General features: G+C 40.8%; 1 protein-coding gene across 1 annotated transcript in view; it reads right to left on the bottom strand.

The window, feature by feature from the left end:
• The window catches only part of SPIRE1 (spire type actin nucleation factor 1), a 472,800-nt gene that overhangs the window by 120,314 nt on the left and 333,064 nt on the right, over window positions 1-19,422 (bottom strand). Inside the window, exon 9 of the mRNA XM_029590957.1 lies at window positions 3,015-3,181. Within this exon, the coding sequence (XP_029446817.1) occupies window positions 3,015-3,181 (167 nt within the window). The remainder of the gene's footprint in view (window positions 1-3,014; window positions 3,182-19,422) is intronic.

The following is a 19,422-nucleotide window of genomic DNA, read 5'->3' as shown; positions in this document are numbered from 1 at the left end:
TGGTCACTGCATCTCAAAAAAAGATATAGTTGCGATGGAGAAGGTACAGAAGGGCAATCAAAATGATAAAGGGGATGGAACAGCTCCCCTATGAGGAAAGACTAAAGAGGTTAGAGCTTTTCAGCTTGGAGAAGAGATGGCTGAGGGGGGATATGATAGAGGTCTTTAAAATCATGAGAGGTCTAGAACGGGTAAATGGGAATCTGTTATTTACTCTTTCAGATAATAGGAGGACTAGGGGGAACCCCATGAAGTTAGCAAGTAGCACATTTAAAACTAATCGGAAAAAATTCTTTCACTCAATGCACAATTAAGCTCCAGAATTTATTGCCAGAAGATGTGGTTAGTGCAGTTAGTGTTGCTGGGTTTAAAAAATGTTTGGATACGTTCTTGGAGAAGTTCATTAACTATTAAGGATTAGCCATTGCTATTACTGGCATCAGTAGCATGGTATCTACTTAGTGTTTGGGTACTTGCCAGGTACTTGTAGCTTGGATTGGCCACTGTTGGAAACAGGATGCTGAGCTTAATGGACCCTTGGTCTGACCCAGTATGACAATTTCCTATGTTCTTATTATAGCTTTTAAAAGCTAGACAGAAATATATTAAGTTAACCTAATAAAAAGTTATCACCTTGTATATATTTTTCCTGATCTTTTATTTATATATGCAACATGACAACCATATTAAGTTAGCAATAAAACAATGAATGCACTCTGCTTCATACCAGAAGAAAGCGCTGGGACAAAAACATGTGATATGGACAAAAGACAATGTGGAGTGCAGATCATTACTGGGATCTAAAATTAACTAATGAAAAACAAGGAAGTAGTTGGGTGGAGATAGAGAAAATAGCTTAAAAAGGATAGCAAATGTTTAAAGATGCAAAGCTTGTGGGACTACTTCAGTCTCACCTGTGCTGTTTGTTTAGGCGCTGGTTATTTCAGATTCTGACACAAACTTAACCCTTTAGCAGCTTAATTCAAATGTAGTCTGAACTTATTCAGAACTATCTGAAATTAGCAGCCATAGGGTTAAGTAAAGGTATCTCTGAGCTTGTCAGATATGCTTATTTTAAATCAATTGAAAACTATGAATCTCAGATTTCAAGATGAGAGATATTATTTGACAATGGGCTCCTGAGATATCACAATTTAATCATAGCTTGACACAATGAAAAAAAAAAAACAAAAATCTCTAAGCAGAAGTTTATATTTGAAGTGACTCAAGGGCTTCCAGATGAACTTAAGAAGTCCCAACAAATTGAGGGCCCGATGCAATATCATGCACGGTAAAACGAGCATGATATTGCATCGGCCTGTTTTCTTAATATGAGCACAGCCACCTCTCCTGGGTGCACAATGTAATATTTAAATGAGTAGGTGTGGTAAAAAGGACAAAATAGGGGCAAATTGTGCGTCCCTTGTGCTCAAAAACATCAGGTACCCAGGAGAGCTGGCTGTGTGCCCACAACAGCATTGGGTGCCCAGACCAGCAAGAATGGCTAACCTGACCAAACCTCGCCCTGAAGGTCTGGCCCAATGGATGGATTCTGAGGTCAATGTAGTAAAACAGCCCTTGCCAGACCTCAAATTCCCCCTCCAGGTCAGGAATCCTTGCCGGATACCCTCCCCTGGCAGGGCTGTTCCCAATCGGTTCCTTTCACTGACACGGACAGTAAATGGACCAATTGGTAGTAAGTGAAGGAGTGAATATTAAATGCCTGACAATTTATTCACTCCTTCACTTACTGCCGATTGGTCCATTCACTGTCACATGCCTCTAAGTAGATGCTAAATCTCTTGTGGTAGTAGGAGATGCGCAAGGCAGTATCTTGCTTAGCGCGCCTCCTTGCATCGCAGAGTAATAGTTAATAGCATCATCTACATGGAATTTACATGTGATGAGCGCTATTAGCTACGCCTTATTTGGACGCGCTAATCCCATTATTGCATCAGGAGTTATTCTAGCGTGTACAAAACGTGCATCCCAGCGTGCATCAAGTTGTGCGCTAGGCTGACCACACTGTATTGCATTGGCCTCTGAACGTAACAACAAAATACATAAAGAATACATAAAAAGTTGCCAGTTAGCTTTTCCAAGTTGGCTGTTTTGGCTATGGATTTTTTTCCAGCAGAGCGAGGAGACAGGGCTTTCTCCTTGACTGAAACCGATTGGGATCCTATTTTTTTTTTTTTTAAATACAAAAGTATAGAGAATACTTACTTGATCTTGGAAAAAATCTGAGAAGAAAACCCCAAAGGGAAATAGAAAACTGAGGAAATAAGGGAACTGCAGGTTCTACCGTCTGAATCTGCTGGAGACAGAGAAATACTGAAGGGATGCAGGGTAGGCTCTGTCCTGATATAGGATACCCTTTCAGTTTTTCTCTGTCTCCATCTGCTGGACAGGAGGCTCAACCCACGGTCTGGACTGATCTGGGTACGTACAGGGAACAGGTGAATATAACTGGAGGTTGTTGAATCAAAAACAGGCTCAAAGTGCACAGGTGGTGTTTTCGGCCATTGAGAAAGTTCTCTCTATCTTCCCAACCTACCCATCAAGATAAAAAATATAGACACAAGTCTGACTTTTTCTAACACCTCACATACAAAGCCAAGAACTTGCAACTGCAGAAATAGTTTCTAACAAGAAAGCAATGGATTCACATGCACCTGCTCAAAACAAGACCCAAGAAAGAAATGCAGGGGCAAGAGTCAGGAAGAGTGCAGGTGCCTTTACAGTGACAAAAGGCCACCTGGTTACTAAATTAAAAAGCATAACTGCTAGAATTCTGTTAGCTCCTCACACATATTAAAGTATGAAAATTAAATCTAGGCTGAAAATGGGAAATTAATATCTAAATGTGTAAAAGAGACAGGAGCCACTTACATTTCAGAAATATATGAATTTTGCTGATGTGCTCATAATCCTCTACTTCCTGAATCAGTAGGAAATGTGGTAATCAGTTAGGACATCCAGGCAATGAGAATGACTGGCTGATGCTTTCTTACCTCTGAGTCTGAGCTGTCCAATTCAGACAGGGTTGGTGCCTTAAGAAGTCTCTTCCGCTGGACTGTCACTTGGGTGGTGCCAATGCCACTCACTTTAGGTTGTGGTGGCACACCATTGGCTACTGATGGTCCTGCTAATTTTTGTGGGGCTTCTGGTGTTGCTACATCTGGCAAAAGAGGAGAGTGCATTAAAGCCATGAATGACAAACATTGATAGGATACACAAGCCATTAACTTCTGATGCCCTAAAATTCAGATGATTTGTGCCCAACTCTGGCCGAGTTTCGCTCTTATGTAGAGCTGTCTCAGGGGCTACTAAAATCAAGATTAAAACACACATATAAGAGATAATAAAAAACAAATATGAAACAATAAAAACATACATGGAAATGTGTACATAAATAATAGGATGTGTGAATCAACACGCAATTAAAAATGGAATCTTGTCCAATTACATAAAAATATGAATGTGTGAAGACATCACAATGGCACATAAATACAGAAATAAGTACAGAAATAGATTACACGCATATAATTCGAACTAAGTGAAGGGATTTGGCAGCGCATGAGATGGTATTGAATACCTGTATAGAAGAACTTATGAAAAGTGATCACTTCAGTCAACGATCAGCAATGGTATGCATACATATTGTTAGGTATTCTAGAAAAGACAACTTGGTATCAGACCAAAGCATATCTATGTACTCACAGAGCTAGTGTTAACTTAATCAGTGTGTCAGAAACAAGGGTAAATCAACAAAGATGGTGGAAATTAAGAGGGAATGATATGGCCAAACCTTGAGACAGGGCATGGGGAGCACTTACAGAGAGAAAGTGGTAGCAGGGGCCTTGGTGGCTGTATTATCCATTCCATATATCTCTGCATTCTGATTCAAGTCTAGACAAAATTTTTTTTTTTGACAAAGAATGTTGGAATTTTCCCTTTTTATGTTGTTTTTGTTTTGTGTTGCTTGCATGCATTCCCAGCAGTCCTATTGAAGCCACTAAGAGGAAAATACATTGTGGACTTTCTCCAGTCTTGAACAGTCTTAAAAAAAAACCAAAAAAAACCAACTAAAAATCTCTATAGATAAAAACCTTTTTTTTTGTTGTTTGAATCTGGGCTCATAAACTGTCATGCTCAAATGAATCTCATTACTTTTTTTTAATCTATGTTGCACAAATTATGAATATTAAAGTTAATCTTGAGTCCGATTTAAATTGAGAATGGAGCGGGAATATCTGTAAGAAGATTTATATTTGCAGCATGTAAGTTCCCCCGTACTTTCCTATTAGTCAGCTGGTCAACACCTGATCCAATAATCATTTGTTCACCACCATCTTTGTTGATTTACCCTAGTTTCATTTTTAATATAGAACATTCTTTACACACATACCTATCATTTATATTTTATTCGTCATATCTTTTAACCCTGGTTAAGATTTCAGCCACCACAAAGCCAGTGTATTTTAATGCATAACACTTTGATTATTCTTATATGTCCAATTTTTTGGGGGGCTTAAACACACTGCATACGCTCTCCACTGAGAGGAGAGGATCGCCTTGCTGGTGGCTGAAAGGAATCAGTAAGTTTTTGCTTGGGACATTGACAATGACTTTTTTAAAAGTATTGGGGCAAAGTTAACTATTTGGGAATATTATTTAGTGTGTTTGTGTGTTTGTGCCTTTAATAGTCAGGCAGTGAATAAACAAGTTAGACTGTTTGCATTTTTAAATAGTCAGTCAATAAGGTAGCAGTAGGTAGGCTGTGAATACACAAGTTAGACTGTTTGTATTTTTAGTCAGTCAATAAGGTAGCAGTAGGTAGTGTGTTTATTTTTTAAAAGTCTGCTTGACTATTAAAGTGTCCTCCAGACTTTTAAAGAGCTAAGTGTTTTATTTAATAATAACTGAGTCATTGTATTGAAAAAAAAAAAAAAAAACCCACAAAAAAAAAAAACCCCACAAAAAAGTAGCCAGAAGCTAGAAATAAGCTAGGAGCAGTACATACCAAAGTAAAAAAGTTGAATAGTTCAGCTCAGTTACTCACCTTGGAAAGGTGTTGAGGTAGTGTGATTGGGTTTGAATAGGGAACAACATTTGTTAATCAAGGGAGCTGTGAATCACTCAGGCTGACTAACTAAAGTTAGACTGTTTGTAATTCCCAACCCTCCCACCCCTCGCCCACCCACCCCCCCCCCAAGCTCATCCCTTAATTTATAGGCAGGTGCCACTTGCACCAAAAAAAACCAAAAACCCATCAACAAAAACTTTGAGAATTCGATCAGACCCCAGTAGGCCACTACCAGACATATAGTGAATTCACTAATACATTTAAAGGAACTTAGACACATTCCTACTCCCATAGCAACCTAAAACTTAACTAGGAACTGATCAAAATTGAGATGAAGGCAGCAGTCCAGCAGCAAGAGGGGGGCTTCCCAGTCTTTTGCATCGAGTGTCACATGTATGATTTTTTACCCACCGGTGAGAAGTTGTACATGTGCATGCGATGCAAAGAGCTCCTGGCTCTCAGAGAACGAGTCCGATCTCTGGAGGCTAGAGTGGCAGACCTGGAGGAGCTGAGGGAGACAGAGAGGTATATAGATGAGAGCTTCAGGGACATAGTAGTCCAGTCCCAACTTCAGACTGGCAGCCCTGGTGCTGCCTTGGAGGAAGGTCGTCTCATAATGGGAGAGCACCAACCAGGTGTAGCAGGAAAGGATCCTGTAGCAAGGACCTGCTCCCTAGGTGATGCATTGTCCTTTCGCACTGAGGATATCTCCCCAAGGCCTACTGCCCAGGAGGGAAGGGTTAGGTCGGCCGTCATAGTTGGTGATTCGATTATTAGGAATGTAGATAGCTGGGTGGCGGGTGGGCGTGAGGATCGCCTGGTAACATGCCTACCTGGTGCGAAGGTGGCGGACCTCACGCGTCACCTAGATAGGATTTTAGACAGTGCTGGGGAGGAGCCGGCTGTCGTGGTACACGTGGGCACCAACGACATAGGAAAATGTGGGAGGGAGGTTCTGGAAGCCAAATTTAGGCTCTTAGGTAGAAAGATTAAATCCAGAACCTCCAGGGTAGCATTCTCTGAAATGCTCCCTGTTCCACGCGCAGGTCACCAGAGGCAGGCAGAGCTCCGGAGTCTCAATGCGTGGATGAGACGATGGTGCAAGGAAGAGGGATTCAGTTTTGTTAGGAACTGGGGAACCTTTTGGGGAAGGGGGAGTCTCTTCCGAAGGGATGGGCTCCACCTTAACCAGGGTGGAACCAGACTGCTGGCGCTAACCTTTAAAAAGGAGATAGAGCAGCTTTTAAACTAGAACAAAGGGGAAAGCCGACAGTCGCTCAGCAGCGCATGGTTCGGAGAGATGTATCTTTAAAGGATACTAATGATGCATTAGAATTAGGGCATCCTGACAGTGAGGTTCCAATAATTAGAAAAGTAGTCCAAGTGCCTGTAACTAAAAACTCACCTGAGCTAAAAAATTCTAACTTATCCCTATCAATTAAAAAGCAGAATAAAAATACAAACAAAAAACAAACTTTGAAATGTTTGTATGCTAATGCCAGAAGTCTAAGAAGTAAGATGGGAGAATTAGAATGTATAGCAGTAAATGATGACATAGACTTAATTGGCATCTCAGAGACATGGTGGAAAGAGGATAACCAATGGGACAATGCTATACCGGGGTACAAATTATATCGCAATGACAGAGAGGAGCAATCGGGAGGAGGTGTGGCGCTTTATGTCCGGGATGGCATAGAGTCCAACAGGATAAACATCCTGCATGAGACTAAATACAAAATTGAATCTTTATGGGTAGAAATCCCTTGTGTATCAGGGAAGACTACAGTGATAGGGGTATACTACCGTCCACCTGGTCAAGATGGTGAGATGGACAGTGAAATGCTAAGAGAAATTAGGGAAGCTAACCAAATTGGTAGTGCAGTAATAATGGGAGACTTCAATTACCCCAATATAGACTGGGTAAATGTATCATCGGGTCACGCTAGAGAGATAACGTTCCTGGATGGAATAAATGATAGCTTTATGGAGCAATTGGTTCAGGAACAGACGAGAGAGGGAGCAATTTTAGATCTAATTCTCAGTGGAGCACAGGACTTGGTGAGAGAGGTAACGGTGGTGGGGCCGCTTGGCAATAGTGATCATAATATGATCAAATTTGATTTAATGACTGGAAAAGGAACAGTGTGCAAATCCAAGGCTCTCGTGCTAAACTTTCAAAAGGGAAACTTTGATAAAATGAGAAAAATTGTTAGAAAAAAACTGAAAGGAGCAGCTACAAAAGTAAAAAATGTCCAAGAGGCGTGGTCATTGTTAAAAAATACCATTCTAGAAGCACAGTCCAGATGTATTCCACACATTAAGAAAGGTGGAAAGAAGGCAAAACGATTACCGGCATGGTTAAAAGGGGAGGTGAAAGAAGCTATTTTAGCCAAAAGATCTTCATTCAAAAATTGGAAGAAGGATCCAACAGAAGAAAATAGGATAAAGCATAAACATTGGCAAGTTAAATGTAAGACATTGATAAGACAGGCTAAGAGAGAATTTGAAAAGAAGTTGGCTGTAGAGGCAAAAACTCACAGTAAAAACTTTTTTAAATATATCCGAAGCAGAAAGCCTGTGAGGGAGTCAGTTGGACCGTTAGATGATCGAGGGGTTAAAGGGGCACTTAGAGAAGATAAGGCCATCGCGGAAAGATTAAATGATTTCTTTGCTTCGGTGTTTACTGAAGAGGATGTTGGGGAGGTACCCGTAATGGAGAAGGTTTTCATGGGTAATGATTCAGATGGACTGAATCAAATCACGGTGAACCTAGAAGATGTGGTAGGCCTGATTGACAAACTGAAGAGTAGTAAATCACCTGGACCGGATGGTATACACCCCAGAGTTCTGAAGGAACTAAAAAATGAAATTTCAGACCTATTACCGTGTTTCCCCGAAAATAAGACAGTGTCTTATATTAATTTTTGCTACCAAAGATGCACTAGGCCTTATTTTCAGGGGATGTCTTATTTTTCCATGAAGAAGAATTCACATATATTGTTGAACAAAAAAATGAACATTTATTATATTCTGAATAGTTGTCTGGTTGTGCTGGTTTGTGATGACAACTAACTGTGAATCCTGCAGGGTAAAAAAATCACAGCTGCATGCTCTGGTGTTCTGTGCGACGGGCATGCTCCCAAATAAAAACTTTGCTAGGTCTTACTTTCGGGGGAGGTCTTATATTTAGCAATTCAGCAAAACCTCTACTAGGTCTTATTTTCGGGGGATGTCTTATTTTCGGGGAAACAGGGTAGTAAAAATTTGTAACTTATCATTAAAATCATCCATTGTACCTGAAGACTGGAGGATAGCAAATGTAACCCCAATATTTAAAATGGGCTCCAGGGGCGATCCGGGAAACTACAGACCGGTTAGCCTGACTTCAGTGCCAGGAAAAATAGTGGAAAGTGTTCTAAACATCAAAATCACAGAACATATAGAAAGACATGGTTTAATGGAACAAAGTCAGCATGGCTTTACCCAGGGCAAGTCTTGCCTCACAAATCTGCTTCACTTTTTTGAAGGAGTTAATAAACATGTGGATAAAGGTGAACCGGTAGATATAGTATACTTGGATTTTCAGAAGGCGTTTGACAAAGTTCCTCATGAGAGGCTTCTAGGAAAAGTAAAAAGTCATGGGATAGGTGGCGAGATCCTTTCGTGGATTGCAAACTGGCTAAAAGACAGGAAACAGAGTAGGATTAAATGGGCAATTTTCTCAGTGGAAGGGAGTGGACAGTGGAGTGCCTCAGGGATCTGTATTGGGACCCTTACTGTTCAATATATTTATAAATGATCTGGAAAGAAATACGACGAGTGAGATAATCAAATTTGCAGATGACACAAAATTGTTCAGAGTAGTTAAATCACAAGCAGATTGTGATAAATTCCAGGAAGACCTTGTGAGACTGGAAAATTGGGCATCCAAATGGCAGATGAAATTTAATGTGGATAAGTGCAAGGTGATGCATATAGGGAAAAATAACCCATGCTATAATTACACGATGTTGGGTTCCATATTAGGTGCTACAACCCAAGAAAGATCTAGGTGTCATAGTGGATAACACATTGAAATCGTCGGTTCAGTGTGCTGCGGCAGTCAAAAAAGCAAACAGAATGTTGGGAATTATTAGAAAAGGAATGATGAATAAAACGGAAAATGTCATAATGCCTCTGTATCGCTCCATGGTGAGACCGCACCTTGAATACTGTGTACAATTCTGGTCGCCGCATCTCAAAAAAGATATAATTGCGATGGAGAAGGTACAGAGAAGGGCTACCAAAATGATAAGGGGAATGGAACAACTCCCCTATGAGGAAAGACAAAAGAGGTTAAGACTTTTCAGCTTGGAGAAGAGACGACTGAGGGGGGATATGATAGAGGTGTTTAAAATCATGAGAGGTCTAGAATGGGTAGATGTGAATCGGTTATTTACTCTTTCGGATAGTAGAAAGACTAGGGGACACTCCATGAAGTTAGCATGGGGCACATTTAAAACTAATCGGAGAAAGTTCTTTTTTTACTCAACGCACAATTAAACTCTGGAATTTGTTGCCAGAGAATGTGGTTCGTGCAGTTAGTATAGCTGTGTTTAAAAAAGGATTGGATAAGTTCTTGGAGGAGAAGTCCATTACCTGCTATTAAGTTCACTTAGAGAATAGCCACTGCCATTAGCAATGGTTACATGGAATAGACTTAGTTTTTGGATACTTGCCAGGTTCTTATGGCCTGGATTGGCCACTGTTGGAAACAGGATGCTGGGCTTGATGGACCCTTGGTCTGACCCAGTATGGCATTTTCTTATGTTCTTATGTTCTCCAAATATTTTGATAGACAGAGCAGGATTTATATCTTGCAATTTCTGGTTTTTAGACACACAGCAAGTGATTTCTGTTTTTCGCCCATGTTTTCTGTTTCAATTGTTTTTTGATTTTTTCTGACACACTGATTAAGTTAACACTAGCTCTGTGAGTACATAGATATGCTTTGGTCTGACACCAAGTTCTCTTTTCTAGAATACCTAACAATATGTATGCATACCATTGCTGATCGTTGACTGAAGTGATCACTTTTCAAAAGTTCTTCTATACAGGTATTCAATACCATCTCATGTGCTGCCAAATCCCTTCAATTAGTTCGAATTATATGCGTGTAATCTATTTCTGTACTTATTTCTGTATTTTTTATGTGCCATTGTGATGTCTTCACACATTCATATTTTTATGTAATTGGACAAGATTCCATTTTTAATTGCGTGTTGATTCACATGTCCTATTATTTATGTACACATATCCATGTATATTTTTATTGTTTCATATTTGTTTTTTTATTATCTCTTATATGTGTGTTTTAATCTTGATTTTAGTAGTCCCTGAGACAGCTCTACATAAGAGCGAAACTCAGCCAGAGTCGGGCACGAATATTCTAAGAATAAAGGTCTTTTTTACAAACTGATCTTGTTCTCTCTGGTCGCTACACAGCCATCTTGGATCGGCTTCCGGTTTGTTTTTTGGGTCTAAAATTCAGATGGCCAATTCCAGGCCACAAAGGCCATAGCCAGGCCTGACTTTTAGGATGCACACCACAAATATTCTTTCAATATATCTGCAGATAATGGCTCTTGTTAGAATTAAGTACACACTGGAAAATGAGTGACAGCTGAGTAGCCATGGTCCTCAAAGACTGGAGCTGGTCCTCTCCCTTACCCCATACTACAGTATGCATGCGCTAATCTATGCTCTGCATTCTTAGACTCCAGTTTTCAGATGTTTCCCTTGTGAACAGAAAACACCTTTGAAAAACAATAAATTCAGAGAAACCTAATTAGCCACTAAAAAGGAGTAAAGCCTTAAAGAAAAACCTATTGTGACCTCAAGCTACAACTGTGGAAGGCGTTGTAACAGAGCTGCAATTACATTTTCTGTTTGTATTTTTAAGATTTTATGTATCCTTCCAATATAAAATTAGAGTTAACATGGGTACTTCTAACTAGTTACAGTGACATCATCAGTACAGGTCCCCTGAAATAGGCACAGTTTTATCAATATGCACATCTGTGACAAGTTTACAGGACAAAGGAAGCAGTGCAGCGCAAGTACTTCAAAACAGAAGTCATACATCCCTTAACACCACCACTTCTTAAAGTACTGAAAACTAATTTCTATTGTTCAGTTCGACTGCACAGTTAAGTTGTTGCTGTCCATGACCCAGATGATTGCAGTCAGAGGTCACTGTGGCTCTCCTGTAAGGGAGTTGGCCACCAGGTTTCAACGCTAAGGCAGAATGGGGCCGATGCAATATTATTCGCGGAAAGCAGGTGCTGAATTTTCAGCGCCGCTTTCTTAACGCACACATGGTGCCCACAAGGGGGAGCCATGCAATATGCAAATTAGGGGGTCGCGCTAGCAAGAAGGCGCTAGGGTCGCTTGCACGACCTTAGTGCCTCCTTGCAAACGTGACCCCGCGGTTACCTGCGGTTTGCCGGTAATGAACACTGACGCCGATAAACTCGGCGTCAGTTTTCATAACTGCAGTCAGCCGGTTATGAAAACAGACGCCGAGCATATCGCCGTCAGTCTTCAAAGCAGCCAGCAGAGCTTTTCTTTTTCTTTTTAAAAACTTTAAAAAAAGTACAGAAAAGCAGCAGGCGTTAATAGCTGAGTGATAAATGTGCACTGTATTGCATTGGCCCCAATGTGAGGAAAACTGAGTGATTCTTACAGCAAAACTGCAGACTTGAATCGTGTATATGGCCTCGTGAACTCCCTATTTGTCAGCCAGAACATGCTCAACTGACAGGAACTGGAAGAACAGAACGCATTTGAAATAAAAATATGCTATGCGATTTTGTGTATAACATTGGGGCCGAGGCAATAAAGTTGTGTAAAAAGTGGGCGCTGAACAGTCAAGCGCCCGCTCTCTTAATGCGCCCCAGGGGGGCACCATGCAATATTTAAATTAGGGGGTTGCGTTAGCAAGGAGGCACTAGGGTCGCATTAGCAAGGAGGCACTAGCGACCCTGGCACCTCCTTGCTAACGCGAACCCAATCAGTTTTTGTGACTGCCGTCCGCCAGTCACAAAAACCGGCGCAGAGTTTATCGGCATTGGTTTTCCTCACCGGCGGACAGCCACGAAAACCGACGCCAATAAACCCAGCGTCAATTTTCGTGATTGCCGTCCGCCGGTGAGGAAAACCGATGCCAATAGACCCGGCATCTGTTTTCCTTACTGGCAGATGGCAGTCACGAAAATTGACGCTGGGTTTATCGGCGTCAGTTTTCGTGACTCAGCTGTCCGCTGGTAGAAAACAGATGCCGATAAACTCTATATTAAGTAGGAGGCAGTACTGAAAAGCAGTTTTTTTCTGCTTTTCTGTACTTTTTTTGATGCGCTCAGCTATTAATGCCTGCTCCAGGCAGGCGTTAATAGATGACAGTTAAATGTGTGTCTGAGACGCACATTTTTTTTTTTTTTGCATCAGGAGTGAATGCCTAATAGCTTCATTCACATGCATTTGCATATGATGTGCGCTATTAGATTCACTCCGCGTTGGACGCTCATTGAATATGCACTAATCCCCTTATTGCATTAAGGGATTGATTAGCACCTATTCTACCCGCATATGACTGCAGGTTATCAGTGCCCTCGGCCGAGCGCACTGTGTTGCATCGGCCACATTGTGTGATATTGTAGCGATAGACAGAGAAAAAACTTTCACCAGCTGCTTTAGTTTACCAGGAATTAATTACTGCAGCCAAACATTCAAGCAGTTTTCCAGCAAAGCTTCTAAACCATTCTAAACAAGGAATCACCTTTCCAAAGTTTAAAGTTTACGGGGAATCAATTATTGCAGCCAAACATTCAAGCAGTGGCAGGGTTTAGCTCTCAATACTTAGTAGGAGCCCTTGAATCTTTAATCGACAAAAAGATTTTTTAAAATTTGTCTTCCTTGCATTTTTTGGGCAGAGACAAAACATAGCATGGCATGATTGACATTTTACTGAAAACATAGTTACACGGTAAAGAACAGAAACTACTTTGAAATTGTGGCAGGCTCCAAAATCTTTTCAAGGTGTTCTAGTTTTAACAATTGACAGATTTCAGTAACAGCAGGAAAAGTAAGGGATCATCTGTAACCATGTAAGTTAGTTCAATTGCAAATGACATCACTTTACATGAAGTAACAGGAAAATAAATATGCAAAAGCTCGCTCAGAAATTAAAAAGAAAGAATATGCTAGAAATAAATATTCATGAAATCTGCCAACAAAAACACTACAATTAGTTTACATGGGTTCCACTGAAAAGTTCACAGATTGCAAGCAGTTCTGCTGTGGATGAATGCACTGATGAGAGCCAAAACTTGTAAACAATGAAGGACGAAATATAATTTACGAGCAGCTTCTATTGTGAAGAGTGCAGAAGGGGAAAAAATAAAACCTCAAAAAGTTCAAACACACTTAGCAGGCTTTGAGTCCCAGATTGCTTGGGAAGCTGCACAGACAAGTCCATGGGTTTTACCATAATGAACTGCCTGCTAGTCACTGAATGATTTGTTTGGTTAGGGAACCAAGAAACCTGCTAAAGATCAAATGTGCTGTCAATCAGCAACTGCTAGGGGACCAGCAGCAGAGCAGCATTGGAGCCATTTTTTCTAAAGCACACTGGCAGCTTCGCCAAGCATTACAGGCCTCGGGGGAAAAGGGGTAAATAGAGATTTGGGGCTTTATTTTTCAAAGAATGGACCCCCCTTTGTGTTCTTCAAAATGAGTGGAGCCACTGTTTGCTATGTTTTTAACGTTGTACACCAAAAGAGAGCATTTCAACCTAGCACAGCTTGTGATTATGCTAGGTGGATGTACTCGTTTTAAGTAAAAGCAACACCAAGCAAAACAACAGAAACACAAAAGAAATCGTCCTCTTCCATTATGTTTGGATCTAGCTTGAAATTGTGCAGCTGTATACTGTCCTGTCATATTCCCTTATGTAAAAAGAATTTCTAGAGAAAAAAAAGAAGAAAAAAAACCTCAAAGACATGAAAAAAAGCAAATACCAAAACAGTGTATGACTGGCATGACTTGGAAAAGGACCTTTAGCAAATGGATGAAGAAACTGAGAGTCTTTCAACAGGCAGGTGGTGAGATCAGAGTCGGAACTAAGCTGAACAATGCCATTTTCTGGAAATGAAACATTAAGCCAATATAGTTTAGTCTAGAGATTGCAGAATCTGAAGACAACTCTGTCATTTGTAAATTTGAGCTGAGGTCATGGAATCCCTTCTGCCAGATAAAGTAACCATTAGACCTATTGAAAACTATAATATCCAGATGCTTACTGAAGCATTGCCGCCTCTCTCACTTGTGGTAATAAGCTGGAGAAAAGTGATAGAAACTGAATTGTTGCAGATCCTAACCGAGCTTGCACATGAGAGAGAATTCCAGACTCTGGCACACTGTTACCTGCATTCCACCCCTCCAGGGATTAGATTGCTGGTTGGCTACTCTGGGTAATTCAACTGACGACATTCTCAATTTCCAAGATCAATAATTTTGTCTCCAAATACCAGTGGTGGCTAGTGGGCCACAAAATAAGTGGTGCCATAAAGTGGCGTCTTCTTCCCTTCCCCCTTAACCCCTGAGGAATTATTCTTGTAGTGGGTCTTAGTTAACTCTACCTCTCTGACACAGTGACTGTGTCGCCTCTATACTATCTCCTCTTTTCTGAACACAGGGTTAGCTGTAACAGCAGCATGAGTTCATCTCCTCTCAACTTGGAAATGTCTCTGGAAGCTGCATCTTGGGTGTCCTGCTACATCTATTGGTCTTCCTCCCTCTGGTACTCAACTTAGTTTTACTTTCAGAATACATATCTGAATAGAACATGCCTAAGCAAGTCATACCTGAGGGGCTGGTTACATGGAAGCTGCTATTGGAAATGGTTTTCTGTACTCCATAGGACTCCTGATCCTCCTTCCCTCCCTCTTTTTCCAGAAATACATAAAGGGACTAGAGCTAGTTGCATGTGAGGATTTCCTTACAGCCACACTGCTACTGGACAACAGACTTCCATGGAATGCTCCCATTTCTCTCACCAGCTGTACACAAAGGGGCCGATGCAATACAGTGCAGTCAGCCGAGCGCACTGTTTAACCAGCAATTGGACATGGGTTCTATAGACATTACCTAATTCCCTTATGCAATAAGGAGATTAGCACCTCCACAACGCGCATCCAACGCGGAGCAAAACTAATAGCGCTCATCACATGCAAATGAGGCTATTAGCCATTCACTCCAAATGCTGAGCGCTCCCAATAGTTGTACAGAAAAGCAGAAAAAACTGGCATGTCTCCCTAACAAAAGGTGTTCCAGTGTCCCCGGCTAATGTGGGCAGCAGGCTCATAAATTAACATCCGTGACCTACGTTCACTCTGCAGCATTTCAGCAAACATGAGAGGAAAGTCATGGAGGAGATATAGCTCTTTATGTAAGGAGCTGAATTGCACAACATGGTTTTTCATACATAGAAACATGGTGGTCCATATTCATCCGCAGAGTGGCTAGTTAAGTTAGCTGCATATACCTATCCAGCTAACTTAATCAGGATATTCAGTGGTGCAGCCACACCATTGAATATACCTGGGTATCTTAAAGTTAGCCAGATAAGTATGACTGGCTAACTTTAGGACAGCCCTACCAGAATTAGCCGCAAATGTTAAGCAGATAACTCTCTCGCCTGTCCTGTACCACTACTGAATTATATGGCTAAATTCTAACCACGTACGGCTTCAAACATCACTGCTTTGCCATTTAGACGGATACTTTTTTGGTTATCTATCTAAATGGCTTCTGAACATTGGCCTCAAATTATGAGGACAGATAAGGAGTATTAGGGCTCATCTTGTCTACCTAATTTTATTCCTAGTGCAGTGCCATACCCAGCAGATTTTTGGCTTTCCTCTCACTTCCCTGCAACCAGGGATCTTCTGTGCTTATCTCATGCTTTCTTGAGTTCTGTTACTGTTCTTGCATCCACCACCTCCACTGGGAGGCTGTTTTATGCATGCACCTTTTTCCATGAAAATATATTTTTGATGCTGTGCCTAAGTCCAACCTCTAGGATGCTTCATACCATGACCTCTTGTTCCAGAGCATTCTTTCCTTTGAAACAGGTTTACATTCTGTGCCTGATTTATGCCTTTTCTGTATTTAAAAGGGCAATTTTCAAAAGTCATGTACCCATGTTAATGGTTGCTTACACAAGTAAAAGGGCTCTTTGAAAACTGTCAACCCTATATGTAGGCAATTACCCAGATTTTTGCGGAGGTATTCCCAGGGCAGTGTTAGGCTGGCAGAGGCAATGGGCATAGTATTGTATTTTCAAAATTGTGTACACTGTTTTTCAGGGAAAAGGTATCTGCAAAAAAAAAAAAAAAAAAGGAGGTGCAAGTCTCTGTGGGTAGATTTTTTTTTTTTTTAGGAAGTTTTCAAAGGGAAATCATGCACATATTTTTCCTTTGAAAACTGGTACAGAGACCGTAGGTGTAAGTTGATACATAATCTGAGGGTAAATGCACAGTTGAAAATTGCCCCTAATGGGTCTATCACATCCCCAAACCCTGACTCTTTCTAGGATATACATACTTAGGTCCTTATGTCTTATCTCGTGTACTTTTTGGTATTGACCCTGTACCATTTTAACAGCCTCTCTCTGAACTACCTACTATATGTCTATATCTGTTTAGAAATGAAGTCTCATCAATGACCCATACAGAGGCATTATCACCTCCATTTTTCTGCAAGTTATGCCGCCCCATCACCGTTACCTCTCTCTCTCTAAATCCTGTGCTCCACTGAGAATTAGATCTAAAATTGCTCCCTCTCTCATTGGTTCCTGAACCAATTGCTCCATAAAACTGTCATTTATTCCATCCAGGAATTTTATCTCTCTAGCATGTCCTGATGATACATTTACCCAGTCAATATTGGGGTAGTTGGAGTAATTGAACTCTCCCATTATTACTGCACTACCAATTTGGTTAGCTTCCCTAATTTCTCTTAGCATTTCACTGTCTGTCTCACCAGTCTTGATGTTATCTGCAAAAAGGCAAACATTTTTTCTTCTAACCCCTCCATACTATCACTCACAAAGATATTGAACAAAACCAGCCCCAGGACAATTCTTTTTTACCACTACCCTCTGTTGTCTATCACTTAGCCAGTTTCTAGTCTAGTCTACCACCACTAAGCCCACCCCAAGCTGTTATAAGTCTCCTGTACTGAGCAAGTATCAAAAGTTTTGCTGAAGTCCAAGTAAGTTACATTCAACACACAGTCTTGATCTACTTGTCTAGTCCCAATCAAGGAAATTGATCAGATTTGTTTGACACAACCTTCCTCTGATAAAACCATGCTGTCTTGGATCCTGCAAACTGCTGTATTCTAGATACGTCACTATCTTTTCTTCAACAGAATTTCCATTAGTTTTTCCACCACAGAGGACAGACTAACTGGCCTGTATTTTCCAAATTCTTCTGTTACCACTTTTATGAAGACAATCATCATCTACCATTCAGCAGACCCTTAGGACCATTTCCATCTCTAAAGATATACTAAACAGATCCTTCAATGGAACCACCAAAACTCTGAGCTCCCATCTAGCCCATAGCTTCTCCATTTTCAATTCTGCTAGTTCTACACAAACCCTCTTTCATAAATGGTATGGAATCTACCCTACCTACTATATGTACCCTTAACAATAACTGGCAATCCTTCAAACTCTTATTCAGTAAAAACTGAACAAAAGTATTTGATTAGCTTTTTCATCACCCTCCACACAATCTTCTTTTCTCTTCCCAGTCTAACAATTCCACCTCTGTACTTCCTCCCATCTCTGAAATGCCTGCAAAAAGGTTGTCACCTGGCTTTATTGCTTTAGCTATTACTTCTTCTACTCTTGCTTTTGCCATCCTGACTACTTTCCTGCTTCTTTCGGCCCTACCAGATATTCTTTCCGAGATCCATTTTACTATTTTAATGCTGATCTTTTTTGCTATTAATTTTTCAGCCACCTCTTTGGTAAATCCTACTGGTCTCTTTTTGTCTCTTACTTACTTTTCTGACATGAAGATTTGTTACCCTTACCACAGCCCCTTTTCATTTAGCTCTCTGTTTTACTCTAAGATCTTCCCATCCTGCTAGTTCTTCCTTAATGTACACCTCCATTTTAACAAAGTAGGTGCTTTTGAAGCCTAGGATTTTTTTTTTTATCTGACTACTCTACTACACGTCCCATCTAGCCCAGCTATTACAGTGTGACACTCCCTGGGCAAGGGCTATAGACCAAAACATGTTCTGAATACCTAAGTACATGGGGAGTTTGGCCAGTAATTGTAACTGCTGTGCAGTGGTGGAGATGCCTCCTCAAAGGTAATGAATGTTGCCCTCTGCAACAGGAACTGATCCTGGGTATTTAGCACTGCACTTTTACTGAGCTATTAGACTGTCCCAAAAGGCTTTTGGGGTTTTATTTTGTGTTATTTTTGGCAATTCCCAGTTTGCTATGGTTTTGTCAAATACTTGTGCATTCAGGCCTGTTTCTATGGGATTAACACTCCCTTCTAGTAAGCAACAATGAGCCAGCTACTTCCATTTTTTTTATCCCCTTCTTTTATGCTGCCTTTTCTGAAATCTAGCCAAATCTGCAGTTATTCTGACCATCACTGACTAGAAGTCCTTTGAGTTTCTTCATCACATTAGCTTTCACAAACAAATGGATGAACAAGGGGTTCACAGAAGCTACAAGAACCATGTCAGGCACTGAGGTAACTTTTACCTGACAAGTCAAAACTGTGAGACATGCTAAGTGGCCGCATGACTGGAAAATAAAAACAACAAAAAAGCTGTTAGGGAGGAAAATGCAAGAAAAAAGAAGAAACTGGTTATGTTCAAACACATGTCAGATTATGTAATACAATCAAAGTGGAGACAATCTGAAACTGTACATGTCCCGGTAAAAGGAGAAGAAAAAGGGTTTGCACTCAAAATGCGGGGAGTAGCTGGCTTGTTACGGCAGTTACTACCCCAAACCAAATGTGCCTGATACTTCACTTTCCATGCATATCCAGCATGGTTCTCTCCTGCATCGGCATGGGAGAAAGACTGATACATCACGCATTTCCAGCATAGCTCTCTGCTTCAAGGGCAGGGGAAAAAAAAAAAAAAAAACCTGATGCTTCACGCATATCCTGCATAGCTTCAACGACAGGGGTGAAGAAAAAAAAGGATTCGCAATCACAAAGCGAGGAGTAGCTGGCTTGTTACGGCGGTTACTA

The sequence above is a fragment of the Rhinatrema bivittatum genome, chromosome 2, assembly GCF_901001135.1.
Source record: "Rhinatrema bivittatum chromosome 2, aRhiBiv1.1, whole genome shotgun sequence".
NCBI classification, from domain to species: Eukaryota; Metazoa; Chordata; class Amphibia; order Gymnophiona; family Rhinatrematidae; genus Rhinatrema; species Rhinatrema bivittatum.
This window is presented reverse-complemented; position numbering and strand designations above follow the sequence as displayed.